The sequence below is a fragment of the Neofelis nebulosa genome, chromosome 11, assembly GCF_028018385.1.
Source record: "Neofelis nebulosa isolate mNeoNeb1 chromosome 11, mNeoNeb1.pri, whole genome shotgun sequence".
NCBI lineage: Eukaryota > Metazoa > Chordata > Mammalia > Carnivora > Felidae > Neofelis > Neofelis nebulosa.
Window position 1 is genome coordinate 84490921 of NC_080792.1, and position 21150 is coordinate 84512070.

General features: G+C 63.1%; 1 protein-coding gene across 3 annotated transcripts in view; it reads left to right on the forward strand.

Annotated features, from left to right (window-relative positions):
* Nucleotides 1-21150, forward strand: part of RBM19 (RNA binding motif protein 19) — a 152709-nt gene that overhangs the window by 91522 nt on the left and 40037 nt on the right. For all 3 annotated transcript variants that reach the window (XM_058691188.1, XM_058691189.1, XM_058691190.1), the window contains exons 22-23: nt 4211-4316; nt 16733-16853. In XM_058691188.1, coding sequence (XP_058547171.1) covers nt 4211-4316; nt 16733-16853 — 227 coding nt within the window. The remainder of the gene's footprint in view (nt 1-4210; nt 4317-16732; nt 16854-21150) is intronic.

Here is a 21150-nt window from a genome sequence, read left to right on the forward strand (position 1 = left end):
ACCCGCCTGGGAAGAAATTAGAAACGTGACAACAAACTCCGGTTGTGGCAAACCCACCGACCGATCTGCCGGCAGTCGTGCGCTCTGGGTGCGGCGGGGGGGGGGGGGGGGGGGGGCCGCGTAGGGGAGTAATTGGTGAACCCAAGGTGAATGAAATAATTGGAAAAGTGAGGTGCGAGTTTGTTATGAAGTGTGAGCGGGTGGGGGAGGGAAGGAGGGCCGTGTTTAAAAGCCCGGTATGTCCTCTGTATTCACAGCTTCTGATACAGTAATTGCTATTTTGTGGTTTCTATTATCTACACAGTGGGGAGCGTGCGCGTCTCCTTCCCCGAGCGGCAGGGTCTGGGCTGGGGGGGAGTTCCTGGGTGCCCTGTGATTCTCCTCCCTCTCTGGTCCCTGGCGGCCCTGCCCGGCCTCCCCCAGGCAGCGGCCTCTGCTCCCAGGAGATGGGGGTGGGGGGGAGTGTGCAGAACTCCCTTCAAAAGCCACTCTTAAAAATGGCTCCGTGGACCTTCCTGTCAGATAAGAACCTTAATAATGGCTGGTATTTATATATCGCTTATCTCCAAGGAGCTAAAGGTACTTCATCGATTTCCCCCCCCAACCTTTTTTTTTTTTTTTTCTTTTTAATTCTCTTTCGATATAGCTGTGAGATCATTAGCATCAGCCTTATATTATCCCGCGCGGTGATAGAAGCATCCAGGACCGTCCACCTTCCCCAGCATTGTCCTCCGGCCGGAGGAGCGGCAGCCGTGAGAAAGCGCCCGCCCGGCCGTGGGACGTGGACAGGTCGCTGGGCCTCCCGGCCGCTGGTTTTCTCACCTGGGGAAGCAGAGGCAGCGGACATTACTGCCCTCCAGTCATGACGCCTAGAAACTGTGTTCGAAATTTTTCTTTTAATGTCTATTTATTTTTGAGAGACAGAGAGAGACAGAGCATGAGCCAGGGAGGGGCAGAGAGGGAGGGAGACACGGGATCCGAAGCGGGCTCCGGGCTCCGAGCTGTCGGCACAGAGCCCGACGCGGGGCTCGAACCCACGAACTGCGAGATCACGACCCGAGCCGCAGTCGGACGCTCAACTGAGCCGCCCAGGCGCCCCTGGAGTCTGTCCGTAAAAGGCCGAGCACCTCACAGGCATTCGGGGATCAGCGCCTGGGGCCTCGGCAGCAACCACCGTGTCTTGAAGCCTTGCCTGTTCATCTCAGGGCTTCCCGGACCCCATGGAACCAGCTCTCTCTGGTGCCATTCTCAGAAGGGAGGGAGAAACACGTTCACATAACCGTTTCCCTGAGCCCTGGAAAGGACTAGGGATTTCCGAAAGGACCAGGGCCTTTGGACACAGTATTTCACGTGTGCAGACAGGGGCCGTGACCTCCCCAAGGCCCCCCTTGGATCTCTGCACGTGGTCCCTCGTGGATCCAAGGGCCCCCCTCTGCCGTGCACCCCGCCCCCCACCCCGCACCAAGCTCTCAGTGCCACGTCCTCCCGGCCCCGGAAGCACACCGCCTTCCGCCTCTCCTCATCAGCTTTTCTCTCCACCTTTTAATTATTTTCCTTGCCTTTCTCCAGACCCTCAGCTGCTTGCCATGCACAGAACGTCCCCAGCTTGCAGTGTGCGGCAGAGGGAAGAATTAACCTCAGCCGTTTTCCTCTCCCCCTCCCTCTCTCACACACACGCTCACATGGGCCAACTCGCCAGAAATCAGGGCTACGGGGAGACCTGGGCAGAGGCCACCGGGACCATCGAGGGACAGGATGGTAATCCGTGGGGGCAGAGGCAGGAGGCTGGCACATGGCATGAGTGGGAGGAACCGGGACTCAGTCGCCCTCTCTAGCCCTGGGGTCTGGGGTGAGTCACCGGATCCACGGGAGTCCGAGCAAGCCCTTCCTAGCCACCCCCTTCCAGCTCTACGCCAGACGGGGGGGCCAGACCTCCGAAAGAGGACCCCCCCAACCCCGCGCCCCCGCCACTCCTGAAAGTGGACGGCCCCCGTCCAGACAGTTGAAGGAAAACCGAATGCCGTGCAAAGAGAGCTCCGGCTTAACATCAGACCCGCCCGGATTCACATCCTAACCCTGCCACTTGCTAACAGGAGCTGCTGCCTCCCTGAGCTCAGTCTCCCCATCTGTGAAATGGAGGTGGGGAGACTAATTCACCTCGGTGCTGTTCGTACGTACCCCGTGGCCTGTTTTCACGCAGCCCTCGGCACATCCCCGTGCGTGTCGGCGGCTAGGTACGGGTGGTCGTGTCTGCGGTCCGGGGCTCCTGTGTTCTTGCTTGTTCACCCCACTGAGCCGGGCCCTGGGCTCCTCGCTGCGGAGCCCCTGATAAGCAAGATAGGTGTGGCTTCTGCTGTTGCAGAGCTGAGCTCCATCCAGCCTCAGGGGGAGGCAGAGGGCACCCTGGTGTCCACACCAGTGCCCTGGTTGAGAGGCACGGCGAGCCCGCCAAGGCCAGCAGGAGCCTGGAGCCTGGGGCAGGGAGGAGGGAGGACCCCCACACCCATCGGGGGTCCGCACCCTTGTCGGTACGGCACCCCGCACGGCCTGGGCACATGGGTGCTCACCGAGGCCTTCTCTTACCAGTCTGACTGCTGTCGCAGTCTGGTCCTCGTGCCCTTCAGGCACACCCTCCCTGCAGCCCCCCGTGTCCCTCTGAAGCACCCAGAGCCAAAGGACCGTTTACCCAGCAAGCCTGCGAGCGGGCCGAGGCCCCGGGGCTCCCGCGGAGGAGGAGAGGCCGCGTCTGTCTGTCATGGGCTGTGTCGGCCTTTAGGTGGCACAATAAAGCAGGGTTTGCAGGCTGGAGTCCTCCCTCAGCCCTCCCACCTCACCTTCCTGCTTGTCCCCACCTGCCCAGCCCCTGGGCCCTAGCCCTGCCGCCTGAAGGAGCCAGAGAGCCTCAGCCGGGGCGGACAGACCGACAGGGCCCCACCGCCTGCCCCCTCCAGCCCCTCCCCTCCCCGGGAGGCTGGCCCTCTCCCCAGCCTGGGGGGAGCCGCGGGGGGAGCTCCGGGCAGACGTGCAGATTCATTTTGAGGATTCATAATGCCGCATTTACCCACCATCCTGCCTTCGGAAATTGGGCCGGCCGATGCCTGGTCATGCTGGCAGGGCCGCGGGTTAACGCCTCGGATTTAGCTTATATCGTTTCACGAGGGCTTACGGCCTTTACTGTGTTTTTCACCCAATCGGTCTTTGGCCCTGAAGCATCCTGGGCCGTTGAGCCCGCGTGTGCATGTGTGCCCGGGCGCCCGCAAGTGTGTGGAGATTTTCAAATACAGTAAGAGCTCTTCAGACGCCGCGCACATTAAATATTTATTGGCAGCGATTTGTGCATATATATTTGATAAACGGACGTGAGGGTGGGGTTGGGGCTGGGAAGTGAGACAGGAGGGCCAGGCAGGCCTGATCCTTTTGTCCGGGAATCTCTCACACGCTTATCTGGGAGGAGAGGCCGGTTCCGGGGCTGGGGTGAGGGAGGGCAGGGGATGGTCCGAGCTGTGTTTACCTGTTTGATCCCTGACGGCGGGGGGGTGGGGGTGGGGGGGGCACGACATTTTCTTCCCTAGAGCTTTGCCTGATTTTGGCTTAGCAGATCTCAAAACTAAAGCGCGGAGGTAGGGGAGGTGGGGTTTCGAGGGAGTCGCGGCGCCTGGTTCCCGCGGGGAGCACTGAGGAGACACCCCGCGTCCCGGGGCCGGGAGAAGAGGCTCATCCTGCTTGCTCAATGCAAGCTTGCTGTGTGCTCGGCTCAGCCGTGCAGGCGGATTCAGGTCAGGAGACCCTCCTCCCGCGTCCGGATCCCGGGCCCTGGCCCTGCCTGTGTGGGGCTGCGTTCCCCCAGCCCACACACGCCTCCTGCCAGATCCTCAGCCCCACAGGCGAAGGGAGGCCGAGGGTGCCAGCCTGTCAGAGGAACCGGAAATTCTCCATCCGTGTCTCCAACCCCATCATCCCTCCCTGCCCAGCGGGAAGGCCGGGATCGGAAAGGAGAAGGCCAGGCACGCCCCAAGCGCGAGCCGGCCGGTGGGGGAGGCGACACCAGTTTACGGTGCGTGTGCGTGCACGCACGGGTGCACCTGCGAGCACTTGTCTTTTCTAACCAGAGGGGATGAGTGTGTAAGCTGGTCCTGCCCTCACGCACACACCCCAGCCCCTTTGTGGGCCCCAGTCCTTAGCTCTCCTGTGCTTTGCCCTCTGTCTCTAGCACCTTCGGGGAGCTGAAGACCGTCCGCTTGCCGAAGAAGATGAGCGGGACAGGCTCGCACCGAGGGTTCGGCTTCGTGGACTTCCTCACGAAGCAGGATGCAAAGGTGAGACAGTGCTCCCCCCCCCCCCCCCCACTCTCCCACCTGCCTTCCGGGCCCCTTGTAGAAGCAGCGAAACGCCTTAACGGATGTGGGCATGTCCCTGCCCCGTGGGGTTTTCCTGGTCTTTCCCTGACCCCGCCAATCTGTGCAACTCCCTGGGAAGGCAAGACCCTGGGTTTTGTTTGGAGGAGGGGGCAGACCTGTGTCCCCCTCCCTCCCTCCCTCCCTCGCCCGCTCACGTGACAGAAGCAGGAACCTGGGATACAAAGTGGGGGAGCGAGTGGGTTTCCCAGGCCTCCCCAGGTCAGCCAGAGTTCCCGGCTGCGAGCGCCCCCCCGAAGGCAGGGTCCACGGGGGCGGCCCTGGGAGAGGAGGCTCCCACGGGGACACGTGTCTTGTCCTCATCTTCCCGCTTGTGGCCGGGGCCTGCCGGAAGGTCTGCCCAGGCAGGGGCTGCTGTGCAGAGGCAAAGGTACAGAATTCTCCTAGGAGGCAGAACGCCTCTCGTTTCTGAAGCAAGGCGGCCCGTCACGATGTGGGCCGGGCGCAGCGCGGCCGGGGTGGGTGCCGGGCCCAGCCCGGCAGCAGATGTGGGAGCGCAGGCTGTGTGGTCGGGGGGTCTGGCTGTGTTCGCGGCCACTGAATCCCCAGGGCTCCCTCACGAGCCTGCGCGTTTCCCCCTCTGTCGGCCTCCCCTCTCGTCAAGGGTCCGGGGGAAGCGACGGGCGGGCCTCACCCACACTGGGACCCCCTCTGCTTCTCACGAGACCTCCCTGGGAAAAGCAGAGTTATTTGTTAGAATCACACCCGTCGGCCTTTAGCGAGCTGCCATTGCCAGAGGCCCAGTGGGCGGAGCCGGAGGTGACATCTCGGGGACACAGCTGCGGCCTTTGTGGGCCCTGGGAACACGCACAGGCACGGAGGGCCCTCCCGGGACCTCAGGGAGCCTCGCCAGCCACCTTTGTCTCAGCGTCTTGAACTCAAGTGCCTGTTTTGTCCACACGTGGCCGCGTTTGTCCGGACATCTGCTCTCCTTTCTTCTCGGCTGGCAGCCTTTCCCTTGCCTCCTGTCCACGGCGTCACCCCCTGCGTGCGGCACGCGGGCACCTCTGGGGGGCGGGGGGGGGGACCCGCATGCGCTCAGAGGGGAGCCACGAGGGGAGCCATCCAGAGCACCTTCCTGCCGGCAGCTGGGCTCCCCTAGCCCTGCCCCGTGCCTCAGTTTCCTCATCTGACGGTGCGCATGAAACCCTGGCCCATAGTGCTGGAGACAAGTGAGTTATTTCTTCCCCCTTCCCACCGGCCCTGCTCCGTCGAGAGCCGGGGTGTCTTCACCCCAGACAGAGGGAAGGGAAGTGCAGGGCAGTGTTTCCTCCCCAGCCTGCCTAACCCTAACCCTGTTGGGGGGGGCCTCTGGGGGGTTGGGCGGTGAGGGTACAGAGCTCTGGTCGCCTGTTTGCTCTCAGGGTTCCCGCATGAGATTGTGACCAGGGAAGAAAGAGCAGGGGGTTCACCCCTCACCCCCAAGAGAGGCCTCTGATGAGGGGGCTCGTTGGTGGAGGACAGACTCTGAAGCCAGACGGCCTGAGTCGGGACCCTGGTACTGCCCCTGTCTGCCGAGGGACCTCGGGCAAGCCACTGACACGTTCTGCGTATTTCAGCTTCCGCGACGTTTACAAGACGGCGAGAGGATTTTCCTCCCCAAGCTGTCGTGAGGTTTGGGTGGGGGCGATGTCCTCGGAGTGGCGCTGGCCCCAGGAGGAGGAGGGTGGCGGTGGTGACAAGGGAGATGCTCTCAGAAGGAGGAGGGGTAGGATGGAACCGAGAGAAAAGGCGTCGGAGCCCCCCAGCTGGAGGGCGTGTCCCTTGCACACGGCGGCCTCTCTCCAGGGCTGGGGCTGATGTCACAACCGATGTGGCTCCTGGGGCTGGAGGCTCAGACCCGGCGTGGGCTCCCAGCCTCCAGCGTCAATGGCCGCGTTGCCGGGACGCGGTCGGTGGCAGGGATCTCCGGGGCAGGAGGGGCGCCTCAGAGCCGGGCCGCAGACGTGACTTCCGAAGGCCGGCACGGCGCCCGGGGAGTCACAGAGGTGGCTCCTCTCCCTCCGTCCCTTCCCCGCCTTCCGCTCTGGCCTCCAGGCGGAGAAAGGGCGGCCGAGGACAGCAGGGACCCAGCCCGCGGCCCCTCGGGGGTTGGCCCCTCTGCCCCTCGCCTCCCACAGGCGGCGGCCGGGCTCCTGCGTCCCCGCCGCAGCCCTTCCTCTGGGCGCACGAGGACCGGGACCCCGCGCGCCCGCCAGCGTGCGAGCCGGCCCTCCACACGGCGTGGACCCAGCAGGAGCGCGCCTTCCCCGCATGCCTCCCGTTGCTCTCTTTGCCTCTCGGGGAAGCTGTGCCTCCCTCTCCTTCTCCGTGTCTGTCTGGAGAACTTCATTGTCTTCCGAGTGGCACGGTCAGCACCCGCCACTGACCCAGGGGGCCGCGCGCACTGCAGGCCCACGAACGCGGTTCTGACTGCCGCACGTGTCGAGCCGGCTCGGGGCGGGGGGGGGCGTGAGTCTGAAGACGGGGTGCAAGGCCGCGAGGAGACGCCGAGGAGAGCACCCCGAGACCTTTACTCCCACAGAAGGAATTGGTGGGAGTGCCGGGGGGACGCGCCTCACCCCCATCCGTCTGGCGGGCTCCCCCTAAGTGGCCGTCCTCTTTCGGAAGCACTTGGGGAAGGAGGAGTCCTCCTCCTTCAGAAGCCTTTCCGGAGCTTGACTGATCCCTGCCTGACCCACCTGCAGCCCTCGCGAGGGGGTTCACTCCCACTGCCCGGCAGGACACCCTCCGTGGGGATGGAAGGCGTCACTCTTGGCATCGGCCACCCGGGAAGCTGGCATCAGAGCCTCTCCTGGGGGCCCCGGGCCGTGCTCAGATGGGAGGAAAGGAGGAGGGGAGGGGAGGGTGAAATGGGGGGGTTGGTACCAGGGGAGAAGGGAGAGGGTAACGGACAGTTGGGCGTTCCGTGTTGAGTCTGGGAAGCAGTGGAGAAACTGATAGTCTCTGGCCGGGGGCCGGGACCCAGATACGTTGGCTCCCAGGACAGCGCTCCTTCCCCGGCATCAGCCAGCCCCCTCCACCAGCTGGCCGAGGTGAGAATTAGCCCCGGTCCGCCCCTCGAGGCAGCCCCTCGGCAGCCCGCCCATCTGCGCCGTCCCTGCACCCTGCACCCCTGCACCCTGAGTCCTCTGACCTTCCTCCATGACACTGCCTTCCCCCCCGCCCGTGCATCATCAGGGACTTTGTCATCCGTCAGGCCCCTCTGGGGCAAGCGCACACCCCCAAACCGTGAAGAGAATCCTAGCACGAGGCTCCGCAGAGGCTGTCGTGGCAGAGCTCAGAGTAACCAGGCAACTGATGACAATAGTCAGAGGCCCCTGCGACCGACCGCACCGGCTTTTGTACGTGATATATACACCACACGCGCACTGTCTCATCCCAACCTGCAGCGGCCCCGGGAATCGGGCAGGAGATTTGCAAGAGTCCCTCCCCGTCTCCGCACGGCCGCCGAGCTCTGTCCGTGCAGCCGCTGCAGAGCCCTGTGCACCGATCCCCGCGAAGCCTGGCGCTGGCCCCCGGGGCCAAGGCGCTAAGCTGGAGGAGACCTGTCTACCCTCATCACGGCCTCGGTGAGCTGGCACGTTCCCCCTTCCTAGGTCGTTTGTCAGCCCTCGGAGTCCTAAGCCCTCTGAAAGTGCCCGTGTTCCCTAAAACTCCGGGGGTGGTGAGGCGATGTCTTCCAAAGAACCTACTCCCTCGAGATAGAGGGGGGCAGGACAGAGGCTGACGAGGAAGTCAAGGACGCAAGCCATCCCAAATGCAGTGGTCTTCCCCAGGTGGCCTGGGTCTGCACTTATGTGCACGGCTATCTCCCTGTCTCAGGTGCCCCCGTGGCTCTCTGGGCCCTGATGTTTCCGGAAGGGCAGCATCTTGGCGGTGATCAAAACCGTCAACTTCTAGAAGCCTGTCTTTGGCTGCTGGGCGTTTGCGTTTGTCACGTCTTGTCCTCCCGGGACTCTAGGAGGTGAGTGGTAGGTGGCATTGGAAACTGAGGCTCAGAGCGGTGACGTCGGTCAGCCAGGGTCATGCAGCCAGAACCGGGCAGAGCTGGGCAACTCTGCGTGCTGACCAGCTGCCACAGCCCGTGCGTCCAGGGCGCTCCCCGCCTCGTCTGCTCGTTCGCTTGAGCTGAGTGCCGGCCCCTCCTGTCCCCAGCATGCCTGCCACTGCCCACCCCAGCACCCAGGGGAGAGGACGACTCACCGATTAGAGCCATTTTAGGGGGAGGGGCCGGAGCATCTCTTGGGAGCACGCCCAGAAGAGTGAGCGCCCCGGCATCGGGCCCATGAGCGCACGAGTCCAGCCCTCCCGAGCCCGAAGCAGCCTGGCCCCAGAGAGGCCACCGGTAGCCACCGGGCTTCTGTTTAGCAGCTGCCCCCACCTCCCGCTTTGCGCAGAGCAGGCTGGTCCTGCAGGAGGAAAGGAAGGCCAGCCTGGAAGAGAAGGGATGGGAAGGATAGACTCTCAGCCCGGAAACCGGAATATTAATTTTTTTCCCCATGCAGGCGCCTTTAATTTCCCCTCCCTGAGCCCGCCGCGCCTTTGTACTTTTGCAGTTGTGGCTGTTTTTATTTGCCGCCGCTGCTGTTGTTTTAAAAGGTCTATTTTCACGTGGAATGTTATCCAATTAGCAGAGCAATGTGTTGGCTTAAATAAACACTTGGGGGGAGCCGGCAGTAGGGAGACGTGATGGCGGCTGGCGTTGGCAGGCAGAGCTGTTCTCACCGTGGTAAACAGCCGCAGCTTTAATTGTGGGGTCGCACCGGTTAACGCGTCCCTTCCCGGTTCCCGCTTCTGCACGGTGCTGGGGCGGGGGTGGGGGGGTGCGACATGGACACGGGGCCCGGGCCCGGCCCCGCCCGTGCTGTCTCCTCGAGAGCTCTGCCGAAATCAGACCCGTGGCGGAGAGAGGGGGACCGTGAGGGGGCCAGACGGAGCCTCTCAAGGCAGGGACGCCTCCTTGGCCAGCACCCGGCGGGGCCAGCACAGGGCCGGGCCATCTTGCCCACCCCGTAAACGGTGACCGCCGTCAGATCACCACTGGTGTGAGCTCAACACGCGCTTGCTTCATCGAGGGTAAGAAGGGAGTCGGGCAGTTTCCGTGGGGCCCGTGGGAGCACAGCAGGGTCCGCAGGGGCCAGCGCCCCCTGGGAGCGAGGAGTCCGCGAACACTGAGAAGGGGCGTCACGTCCCCGAAGCCCAGGTTACTCGTCTGTCCCCGTGTCAGAAATGATACTGGCCCTGGAGGCAAGTGTGGAGATCAGGGCTAGGCCCAGGCTGTGGCACACAGCGCCAAAGAAGGGGCGGCCGCCGGGTGTGCCCGGGCCCCGTGGGGTGGGGCTGCTGCGGTCTGAAGCCTGGTAGAGGTTGCTCGTCTCCAGAAACGTTAGGGAGCCGGGCTTTGGTCCCCACCTTTCTGTTCGGGCACGCGTGCTACACGCACATACTCACGCGCACGCGGGTTCTTTCCTGCGTTTCGTTAGCAAGGTTTTCCTAGTTCCCATCGTTGGGGCCCAGGAGTGGGGGGGGGGGGGGGGGGAGTATATTTGAATCCTGAGCCTTGCATTTCAAGGCCGGGATTCAGGCTCAGCCGACACATTTGTGGGCTGAGAAGCCGGGGGGTGGGGGCAAGCCACACTCTCCTCAGACTAGCAGGCGTGCATCCTTCGTCGTCACCAGGGCATAAGCAGTGCCATGCGGTGCCCCTCGGCTCAGCCTGTCCCTCCCTCCGGGCCTCTGCCCACGCGAGAAGACCTAGGGTGCTAGTGTCCTCACGTCAGATTCACCAGGCGCTCGGAACACATTGCCAGGGAAAGGTGACGAGCCCGGCTGAGTGGGACACCTTTCTCCCCTCCAGGAGCTCCTCTGGTGACTTCACTGCCGATGGCAACAGCAGGTGCGAGGACCCAGGCCCTTCCCGTGCCCCGGGCGCTGGCTGTCCTACTTACTCTTCTCGGCAGCCGCGGGAGGTCCAAGTGCCCCCATTTTGCAGCTGAGTAGAGACCCAAAGAAGTTCCTCGTCCGGTCACAAAGCCAGAAAGCAGCAGGGCCCCACCTGGAGCCCAGGGCCGTTACCAGCCCACGCCGCCCCCTCGCCTTATCGTTTCTGACCGTCGGCGACCTGGCAGCATTGGTTCTCTCCCGGTGGCTCTTTCGCCCCTCCAGAGGGCAGAGGTGGTGCCTCACCTCTGGGTCCCCTTGCGTAGCGTTTGTTCCTGGCGGGTCCCCCGGGGACTGTCGACTGGAATTGGGAGGAGCTGAGTGGATGAAGGCAGGAAAGGAAGGAGACACATCTACTTGTCTGAGAGATGGAGGCACAACCGCCCGGAACTGGGGCCCCGGGTGTTTCTCTTAGAAACTCATCCTCAGCTCCATGGTATCTTAAATGGAAATGGCCCGAGGTGCTGAGTGGGGCCCCACGGCCGATCACCCAGTGCTCCTCCCGGGCCCGGCTGCCACCCCACTCCTCCCCCGTGGAGGCCCGAAGCAGTTGGCACGACCTCCTGAGAGCTTGCTTCTGGGATCGTGGGAGCCGTAAGGCAGGGACGGGACGGTTCTGTGCCTCAGAGCACAGGACGCTGCACCGAAAGACAGCGAACATCCCGGCGCGGCAGGCCCTCCTCCCAGAAGCACAGCCCCCGGTTTTCAGCCGTCTCAGCAGACGGGAGGAGCCTGGCCCCCACCAGCCCCAGCCAGGGCCCCGGGCCTCCGTTCCCTCCACTCAGTCCCGTGCCCCTGGGCACACGTGGTCATTCTTGGCTGGCTCAGGTCACGCTTACTCCAGGCATTGGGGGCACAGATGGCCTGGCGCAGGCTGGCGTTGTCCGCGCTCAGGTGGATCTGACGCCTGCTGCAGCCCTCCCCCCTCTGCAAGACACGGGGCAGGAGGGGCTGACGAGTGCCTGGACTTATGAAGACAGAAGTCCCATCCTCAGCCCGGCCCGGGAGCCACCGCCCTTGGGACGGCGCCTCCACCAAGGGCATCGCGTGGACTTTTGTTGCCGCGAAGAGGAGTTGTGTCTCCAGGGAGAGCTGCAGAAAGGTCAGGCCAGCGCCGCGCTGGCAGCCTTCCAGCGTCTTCCCTGTTCTGGAAAGATGGCTGCCAGGCCTGGTCAGTCACTCCCCGCTCCGTCCTCGCAGATGTCCTCCTGGGGGGACGCAGAAGAGGCGGTGGAGGCTAGGGCTCTCGGTGCCCACAGTTGGTGGCTCGGGTCAGAGATCAAAGGGGGGTGATTCTGGGACAGCCGAGCCAGGGACCAGATGATGGCGGGAGCCAGCCCGCACCCCAGCCGGCCCTGCCCGAGCTCTCCTCAGTGGGCCTCAACTCTCCGAGCGGGGCCAGGCCCTGAGACCTGCTGTCTGGAGCGCGAGGCCCGTCTGCCCTGGGTCGAGGCAGAGGCACTTCGGGCAGCCCCCCGGGTTGGCAGACACCACCCCCGATGGTCTGGGGACCGGTGAGAGGGGAGGGGCCGCCGGCAGGAGCTGTAGTCCTGGCGGGAGGGGGCAGGGGAACGGCACCCCCACCCCCTTCCTCCCTCCCTCCAGGACTCCGGGCATCACCTGCGCGGAAGCCAGAGGGCGAGAGCCCGAGTTACACGGTCCGTGGGAGTGGCCTGCAAAAGCACGGAGAGTGGGGGCCGATAGAGGAGTAGGAGCGGCCAGCCCTGTTGCCACAGAGGATGACAGGAAGTGGCTCCGGAGGGCAGAGGTCCCCCCTTCTATGGCATTCTGCTCCCGGACAAGTGAACGCACCCTTAGAGTTGCACAGTGAGCCGAGCGGGTGATCTGCGGTCTCCCGGGTCCTGGTGGCTTGGGCACCTGCTCCTGTCCCCCAGGGCCCCAGAGTCATACACGTCGGGAGCAGGCCTTCCCCTCCCCGTTGCCAGACCCAAGAGCGTGTCCGCACCAGGTCTCGTCCTAACCGCAAGGCGGGCCGTCCCATGCATGTGGCAGCCGGAGACGACACACTCCTCACTCCTGTGTCTTCGTGGTCTATATCGTAGGGACGTGGAGGGACCACGGCGGGTTATTTAAGCCAGCCCGCCGTCTCTAACCAGGACCAACTTGAATACGGCTCTGTGAATACAGCAGCCCCACCCCCGCCCCCCATCCACGGTTTCCCTTCCCGTGGTTCGTTACCCACGATCAACCGTGGCCCGGAAGCAGATGGCCCTCCTCCTCGGGCCGCGTGGCCTCACGCCGCGTCACACGCCTGATTTAGAAGTTAAACTTTACCACAGGTGTGTGGGTGCAGGAAAAGTACAGCGTAGATGGGGTTCGGTACCGTCTGTGGGTTCGGGCACCCACTGGGGTCCTAGAACGTATCCCCTGCGGAGAAGGGGGAGCTACTCGATCTCCTGAGCACACTTTGCCCCGAGCACTGTACTAGAGGCAGCAGGGAGAGAGGCCTTGCCTCTAAGGTTCAAGGCTGAGCCGCGGAGGCCGGCACACGTTAACAGGGCAGGTGCCGCAATGGAAGCCGTGTGTGCAGGGCGTGGGGAGGGTGCCCGGTGGCAGTCTGTGTGAGGCGAGCGGGGCCTGTGCTGGGCCGCCACCGAGGCGGCTCTGATGAGGGAGCTCTTCCGAGGCCAGGGCGGGTGTTGTTACAAAGGCCCAGGGACGGAGTGCACGGAGTCTGAAAGGAAAAACAAGAAGGCGGTTGACGCACACGCAGACCTCGGCCTGTGCCTCTGTGTTCCTTTCGTTGCAACGGGAGAGTAATGTTCGTTCTGATGAGTAGGTTGTGGTCATGGGCTCCGAGTTCTAACCCAGGAGATCCATAATCCATGGGACGAAGGCGGCCCTTTCCTCCCAAGGGAAGGAAACAGGCAGCAGAAAGAAGCTGGATTTGGAGAGAAGCACACGGCCAGGAACATGTAACTCCCCGCTTCCTCCCGAGACACCCTCACCGCACTGACCCCTGGGCGCCCCAGGATGGACAAGGCCCTGAGGTTCAGAACCACAGCCGAGGTTCAGAACTCTCACGGGGAAGGCAGCGTGGGTCTCAGGAGGCACACAGGCCAGGGAGGAAGCTGCTGGCAGGCCCAGGCCAGAGAGGCCAGGGCCGCAGTTCCCTTCTGCTGTGCCTGGAACCTTCCGCGTTCCTCAGCGCCTTCCCCTGCGCTCACCTGAAAACCCCGTGAGGCCTGGACTGACTGTCCAAGGCCGATCTTAGCCTCGAGTCACTGTCACCACCAATGCAGCGGGCACTGAGGAAAGCGGCCTGGTCTCCTATTGACCAGAAGGGACTGGTGGTCCTGCTGTTTTGGGGGAACCACCCACTGCACTCCCGACGCCAAACGCACAAGAGCTTTTGTGTCCCACTGGATGTTATTCCTGCTCTTTGGTGGCCTCAGGGGAACCGAGGGCAGTAATAGGAACGACAGCCCACGGTGGTGTTGTAAGGGCTAGACTTCACAGTCCACGGACTCCTATCCGTTCTTTGCTGCCGCCTCTCGAGGAAATGCGTCCCAGAGACATTAAGCGGCCTGCCCCAGCTCACACAGCTCACTCTGATTTGAACCAAAGTCGCCCAGGCCCAGAGCCCCCCATCTCAGTGGCTGTGCCACCTCCCCTCCTGCCGTCAGAAGCCCTTCTAAAGAGGAGATGAGCATTTGGAAGGGTTGATGTCGGAGGGAGGCCAGGAGAGGGAGTTCTTAGCAACTCCTGTGGTGAGTGGAGACCTCTCCGGGCTCTGTGTGGCACAGGAACGGGGCTCCAGGGGCAGGAAGGAAATGCCAGGCTGATGGCCGCACGGAGAGAGGGAGGCCGGGGTCAGGGCCTCTCACCTGGGCCCGCCTCCCGGGCTCTGCTCCCCTGTCCTCGCCGCGGCTCCCGGCTTCCACCAGATGCTGTCTCGTGGCCGCTCCCTCCCGCCCGTGTCCCCGGGACCGCAGCTCCTCAGGGACCCCGGCGCCGGGCCGGAGTACCCGCCACACCAGACTCCCGACTGACTCCTCTCCCCCGTCTTCAAACCCCCGGCACCCCCAGTCAGGCTGTTTCTCTGCCGCGCCAGCTGAGCACGCGTGTGTTTTAAAGCTCTTGAATGGGCCATTTCGGCTCGGAGTCCAGATGCATTTTTATATCCACATGGAAAAAAACGCAGAGGCTCCGCTGGCAGTCAGAAAGAGTTTTTTTAAATTAAAGTGAAAAAAAAAAGTCGGGGGGGGAGGAAAAGTTGCCTGCACCTGGCCTTTCTCGGAAAGGCGGATCTGAGAACAGTGTTTTTTGCTCAATCCCGCCACGCGTCTCGTTTTAAAAAGATGCGTGTCCCATCCGCCTCCTGCTCACGCTTCTCAAGGTGGGTCGTGCGGGGGTGGTCAGCTGTGTGCCACCCACGGGCTTGCTGCGTGGTAATCCCACACATTCACCCCCCCCCCCCCCCCGTTGTCCAGATGAGGAGACCGAGGCTATCGTGGGGCACTCGGCTCACCCGAGGTCCCCGCGGCTGCCGTCGCAAAGTACCGCGGAAACACAACCGACCGAAATTTCTCGGCTCCCAATTCTCAAGGCCAGGAGTCCCCAGACTCGAGGGGCCAAGAGTGTTTGGTCCCTCTTGAGGGAGGTCTGTTCCCCACCGCTCTCCCCTGGCTTCCGGCGACAGCGGCATTCGGCGGCCTCTGTCCCCGCGGGGCGCTTACCGTGCGTCTCCGTGTCTCCACGCGGCCGTCTCTTCCGAGGACACAGTCAGGGTAGGTTAAAGGGCCCGTCCTCTCCAGCGTGTGCTCGTCTTAACTTGACTACATCTGCAAAGACCCGATCTCCAAACAAGGTCACGACCTGAGGCCCCAGGGGTTTGGATGCTGACCGCTCTCGTCTGGGAGAACGTGGTCCAGCCTGTAAGAGTCGCGCTGCAGCTGAGGGCCCGAGTCCGGACCGGTTCCGGAGCAGAGCCCTCCCGGTCACACGCTGCCTCCCCGCAGCACAGAGGAAGCAAGAGGGACAGGCCCCACGGCCCCTCCTGGTGCCTCGTGGTGCTGCCACAGCCCAGAAGCAGAGACGAAGGTGCCCACCGCTAGCCACCGTGGCTTCCGGGGCTGACGCGCACCCACTGCTGACCCGAGGCCCCTCTGCTGAGAGAAGGCAATTGCAGGTGTGATAAGCCTGCAGTTAACGGCACCCCCACGAGGAGAGCTAGCATCTCTTGAGCACTGACTGTGTGCCCCCACGCCGTTCGAAGTGCCTTCCGTGTTAAAACTCCTCCTCGCCTCCTCTAGAACCCTTAGATTGGCACGCCGTTGACATTCCCGCTTCATGGATTTGAACACCGAGGCCTGTGAGATTCATCAACGCGCCCAGTCTCTGGAAGCGTGCCCACCTGCCCGGGCAAGGTGGCTCCAGAGGCCAAGCGCGTGGCCTCTCGTGTACCATGGGAGTGCTTCAGGAAGAGCACCACCCCCCCCCGGCCCCGCGAGGCTCCACTTAGCTTGGGCCCTGGCGCCATTTAGGACGGAACTCACCAGTACTGCGTGGTTCCATTTGTATGAAATGTCCAGAACAGGCGGATCCAAAGAGCCGGAAAGCAGACTGGTGCTTGCTGCGGGCCGGGGGCCGGGGCGAGGGGTGGTGTGGCCGCTCACGAGGGTGGGGTTTCCTTCGGAAGGCCGAGGGTGGGGAACCTTGTGAGGCTGGCGTGGTGACGGCCGCACAAGTCTGAATCTGCTGAGACCCAGCGCCGTATGCTTCAGATGGGTGACGTGTGGATCGAGTCTCAATAAAGCACGAACACCAGAAGTGGGGGGAAGGCTGGGAGGAGGACGGGGCTGCCGAGCCGGGAGAAGGAGCCGGCGCCCGAGAGGGCGGAGGCCGTCTGAGGGCCCGAGGGCCTGGCCAAGGGCAGCAGAGAGAGGTGGGGGACAGAATCCGCGGGGGTTAACGAAGGACAGAGCCACCAGGCGACGGTGAGGGGCCTGCCTGGCTGTCACCATAGCCAGGCAGGGCTCGGCTGTCTCGGGCGGTGCCCCTGACGGCCTGGTGGGAGGCGAGCCAGCTAATGGGGTGGCCCTCCCCAGGCAGGACACGGCACGGGAAAGAAAAAGGTGCCGGCCCAGGCACCAACTACAGGCCCGGACGGCAGATATATCGACGGCACGGTCACTTGCAGCTCTCTCCCTGGGAACATAACCCACTAATCGAATCAAGTGGCCAAGAGCTCCCGAGCTCCCACACCCTGGCCGGAGAGCAGGTGTCACAAGGGCTAGAACCTGGCCTTCGAGCTTGAGGCGGTGGCGGGCAAGAGGGGGGCAGGATGGGGCGTCTGCAGGTGGGTCTCAGCTAACTCACATTTCCGTTTCCTGCTCTTGTCCCCCCCCCAGAGAGCCTTCCATGCCCTGTGCCACAGCACCCACCTGTACGGCCGGAGGCTGGTGCTGGAGTGGGCCGATGCCGAAGTGAGCCTGCCAGCCCTGAGGCGGAAGACGGCCGAGCGTTTCCACGGTAAGTGTGCCGGGGCTCCCGAGGGGACTGCCCTCGCCCTGGCCGGGACGGGATGGGCTGCGCGCGTCAGGGTACCCCGTCTCCCTCCCAGTGCGTGCTGGGCGCCCCCCCAGCTGTCCCCCGAGCTGCTGCCCGGCCTCCTGTCCTCGTTCCGCACCAGGAGGCCGACCCATGTGGACAGCGTCACTAGTCTCCGTGCCCTTTGGTTTCCGGTTGGGCTGGGTCATCGAGAGGCCTGGCGGGAAATTTGGGAGAGGAAGAGACTGGGGTCAGGGCATTTATCACCTCCCGGTCCCATCATCCCCATCCGCTTTCTCTTTTGCCGGGTTTCTGCGGGCTGACCATCTGGCACTGCCCCCCATCTATAGCCCTCTCTGCCTGGCACTTTCTGTCCGTGTCCCGGCCGCCAGCCTGGGGGGGGTCCCTCCCCTGAAGCCCCTACCCCCTGCCGCCTTTTAGCCCGACTCTGCTCAGTTACTTGGTTTGAGGGCCGTGTACTCTCTGCCAGGGGCCTGATGGTCCCAGGTCGTGACGCCACCGCTCACACACCTTTGTGGCATCACGCGTCCTCGCCGATCGCTCAGTCCGTCCCCCAAAACTACTCACCGGTTGTGTCCTGGGGCTAGTGATGTGGCTGTGGCCTAGCCGGGCCGTGGGTCCGAGCAGAAGAGGCCGGCACCTTGCTTGAACGGGTGGTCTGGAAAGGCCTTCTGCAGAGGTGACATTCGTGCCCACAAAAGGGCTGCCTGAGCAGCGGGGACCTTGAGCTTGGCACATGGAGAAACGGGGAGGGCCAGTGTGTTCGGAACAGATGAAGTGAAGAGCGTGGGGGGCTGGCTCACAAGGGGCCTCACCTTCTCCAGCAGGTTGCTGGGGAGTCAGGAGGGGATGAGGGAAAGCCCCAAGAACCGGGCCATCCCCCGGTCCCCAACCATCCCCCCCACCAGTGCACACCCCCACACTTGGGCAGTCGAAGGACCTTTGAGCCCGCATCCCATCTCCTTCCTCTCCCACCATCTCAGAAGCACGTTCAAGGCCAGGCCGTAAAGGGGCAGCTGCAAGCCTCCTACCTTAGGATCCTGGTGGCTCAGTGACGGGTGTCCAGGAAGCAGCCTCAGCGAGCAGGGAACGTGTCCCTTCCTCCCGCCGGCCTGGGAGAGCTGGGCTTGGCGAAGGGGTTCCGTGGCCTCCCCCGTGGCCCCCGCCCTGGCTGCCGCCAGGTCTCAGGTGGCGGCCTGCCTTCCTCTGCCCAGAGGTCCCAGGGACAACCGGCAGGTTCATGGCTCTCGGGGACTTTCCTGGATGGACCAGTTCGCCCGAGCCCCTGCCACTGCCCCCCTTACCCATCCCCGCTGCCCGGTGGTGTCACCTGGGGGCAGTCTGGGGGGGTGTTGGCTACAAAGCCCACCCTTCCCCCGCTCATCCGTGTAGGGACGGAGCCTGGAGCCAGAACAAAGTCATGCTCAGCTTAGGAGAACCCAGGGAGGAGGTGGCCCATACAGGGCCATGAGTTTTCCGGTTGGGCCTCATCTGTCTTACTCTGCGTTAGCAAGCGGGGCTCCCGAGCAGCGTTTCGGGGATGCGAGACTACAGCCCGGTCAAGTGTGCTAAGAACTCCGAGCTGGGACTGAAGCCCAGGCTGCCAGACCCTTCAGAACATGCCCCTGCCTGCTCCGGTGGCCTTTTCCCAGCCCACCGACCCTCCCCACATGCCACATGGTGTTCTGTGACTTCCCGTGTGTTCTCCCCTCTGCTCACGATGCCTGGCCCTCCAGTGGTTTTGAATCAGGCGGTGCCTATTCAGCCATTAAGGCCCAGCTCAAATGACACCTCCCCCAGGAAGCCCTCCCTCCGCCTGCCTCCTTCTCAGGTATCAGTCATGGGCCCCACCCTCTGCTCTCCTCCCTCTGTTCCTCTCCTTCCCTGCCATGCGATAGTTTCTTTCTTTTGGTTTTTATCCTCACCGGACTGATACCTTCCCTGGCATGCAGACTGGGTCCTCGGGTTCGTGGCTGGGCCCCCCGTTGCCGGGCACGCTGTGTGCCGGGCCCTCAGTCTGAGGCTGGGGACTATACGAGCAGGGGCGAAGGAGCAGCTGGAGGGAATCAGGACTGAGCACACAGTCCCCAGCTTACGACTCAATAAGGCCCCAAATCCTGACGTGCAGAAAGGGAACCCGTCCTTATCGACAGCCATTGACAGGCCCAAATGCACCCGTCGGCAAATGTTTGTGTAAGGGACTCTCCCCGGTCCTCCCCACCGCCCGCCCCCAGGGCCGGCAGAGTGCAGGCTCAGCAGTTCTGCCCTGCGTGGGAGAGAAGCCCCCTTCAATAAATTGAGTTCCGAAGACAGCATTATCGCCTCACCCCAGCGGAAAGCCTCGGCCACAAGCGTTTCTGCAGGGTCTGATGTCTCCGAGTATCGGCTGCCCCCGCAGATTTAACAAATATTTTGTGCCGCACAGGGGCAGGCGCGGTCCTGGCAGCAGTTGGAGGCTGCAGCTGGTTCGTACGATTCTTGCCATCAGTTCCCCAACAACCCCACGAGATGGGCACGATTCGCCCCGTTTTACGGATGGGAGAACTGAGACCAAGCTAGCATCGGGGTGACGTGTGACCCCTGCTGTTTATTAAGGACTCGCTCTGCGCCAGGGGGCCCGCCCTCAGTCTGTGACCTGCGTGGCCTCGTGTTTCCTCCCGGAGCTGCAGCCGCTCGAGGCCTTGCTGGCTCCGTTTTGCAGACAGGGAAACTGAGGCATCGCCCGTGGTCATGCAGCTGGAGAGTGGCCGATTTGAACAGCAGGCCGGCTGTGGAGCCTCCCACCTCACCCGGCTGTCCCGTGCTGCCTGATACTAGCCAATGCCATTTTCCAGAAGCTTGGGGCCTTTATTAGATGTGGGGTGTGTGAGCATTTACTGCACGGCTGCCTTCATCCAGATTCGTCCAGACCCTGAACATAGAATCTCCAGGGTCCCTTCCAGAAATGGAGGGGGTGAGTAATAGATCGTGATGGAAAATGGCATAAGGCCCTTTGGTGTTGACACAGTGCGTCCTCATAGAAAGCCGTGTGGGGTGCGTGGCACGGTGTGCCCACTTACAGGTGAGGGGGCTCAAGCGCAAAGGTGATATGAGGCCCCTGAGGTCAGTTTTGAGGGTCAGCCAAGCTCTGTGTTTAGACCCCCTTTGTTCCTGGAGGAACACTGTCCTCGCAGGTTCCGGAAGGGGTCATCGACTCTGAGCTAACCAAGCATGTGGAAGTCAGTGCTACCAGCCCCCCGCCCAGCACTGAGGGTAGACGGGCAGGGTCCCACCAGGGAACAGAATTTACCCCAAGGACTGGCAGGAAGAGCCTGTAATGCAGAGGTGTGGGCAGGGGCCAGAGGTGAGCAACTCCCCCGACCCCACACACCTGCCACTCCCCCGTCGTCCCGTCCCCAGGGCCTGCAGGGGCAGAGGGAGGAAACGATGCAGACAGCCACCTAGTCCCCTAGTGTAGAGGGACACAGCCAGTGCCAGAGAACAAAGCAGGTGGGGAGCTGGGGTGGGAAATGCCTGCGGCCCCCCCTTCTTCCCACCTCTACTCTCCCCCGGGTCTCCCACTGGCCCATTCCCTTTGTAAAGCCAGAGGGCCAGGTCCCCCAGGGACACCTTCCGGGGGACAGCAGGACAGAGAATGGATCTGGCGACACCAGAGAATACGTGTGGTGCCCACAAACACCAGGGCGTGCGGCTGGGGTGAGGGGCGGGAGTATCCGGTCTGGAAGGGTCTCTCGCGGCCACGTGGCAACCCTCCACACTGGCCTCACCCGTCTGGGTCGTGAAGAGGCGGCAGGAAGGCAGGCTGCGAGTTTGGGGGACAGAGAGCCTGAGAGTAATTCCCAGTCGTGTTTCACAGCACTCTTTCCCAAAGAAACACATGATAATCCTCTTAAAACAAAAGAAAGCTCTCCAGAACACAGCAAGATAAGAGACAGGGATTTGTACCCTAGGATCCATGAAACCTTGTCTTCGTGGATCCTAGTCTGGGGCTGGCCTCAGAGGGGCTGTGAACACCCAGAAACGTCCCCCGGGGGCCGTGCACGTGCGCCCACACCCCTTTGGCAAGAGGATCTGTTGTCCGATTTTCTGTAAGGTCCTGGTCCCTAAAAGGTTGGCTTTAAGGAGAAGGAGCATTGACCTTGTCATCAACGGGACCCAGATCCTGCTGCTTCCCGGCTGGGTGTCCAGGGAGGAGTCCCTGTGCCCTGTGGGCTTCCGTTTCCCCTTTTACAAACAAACAAACCAGGCCGACAAAGAC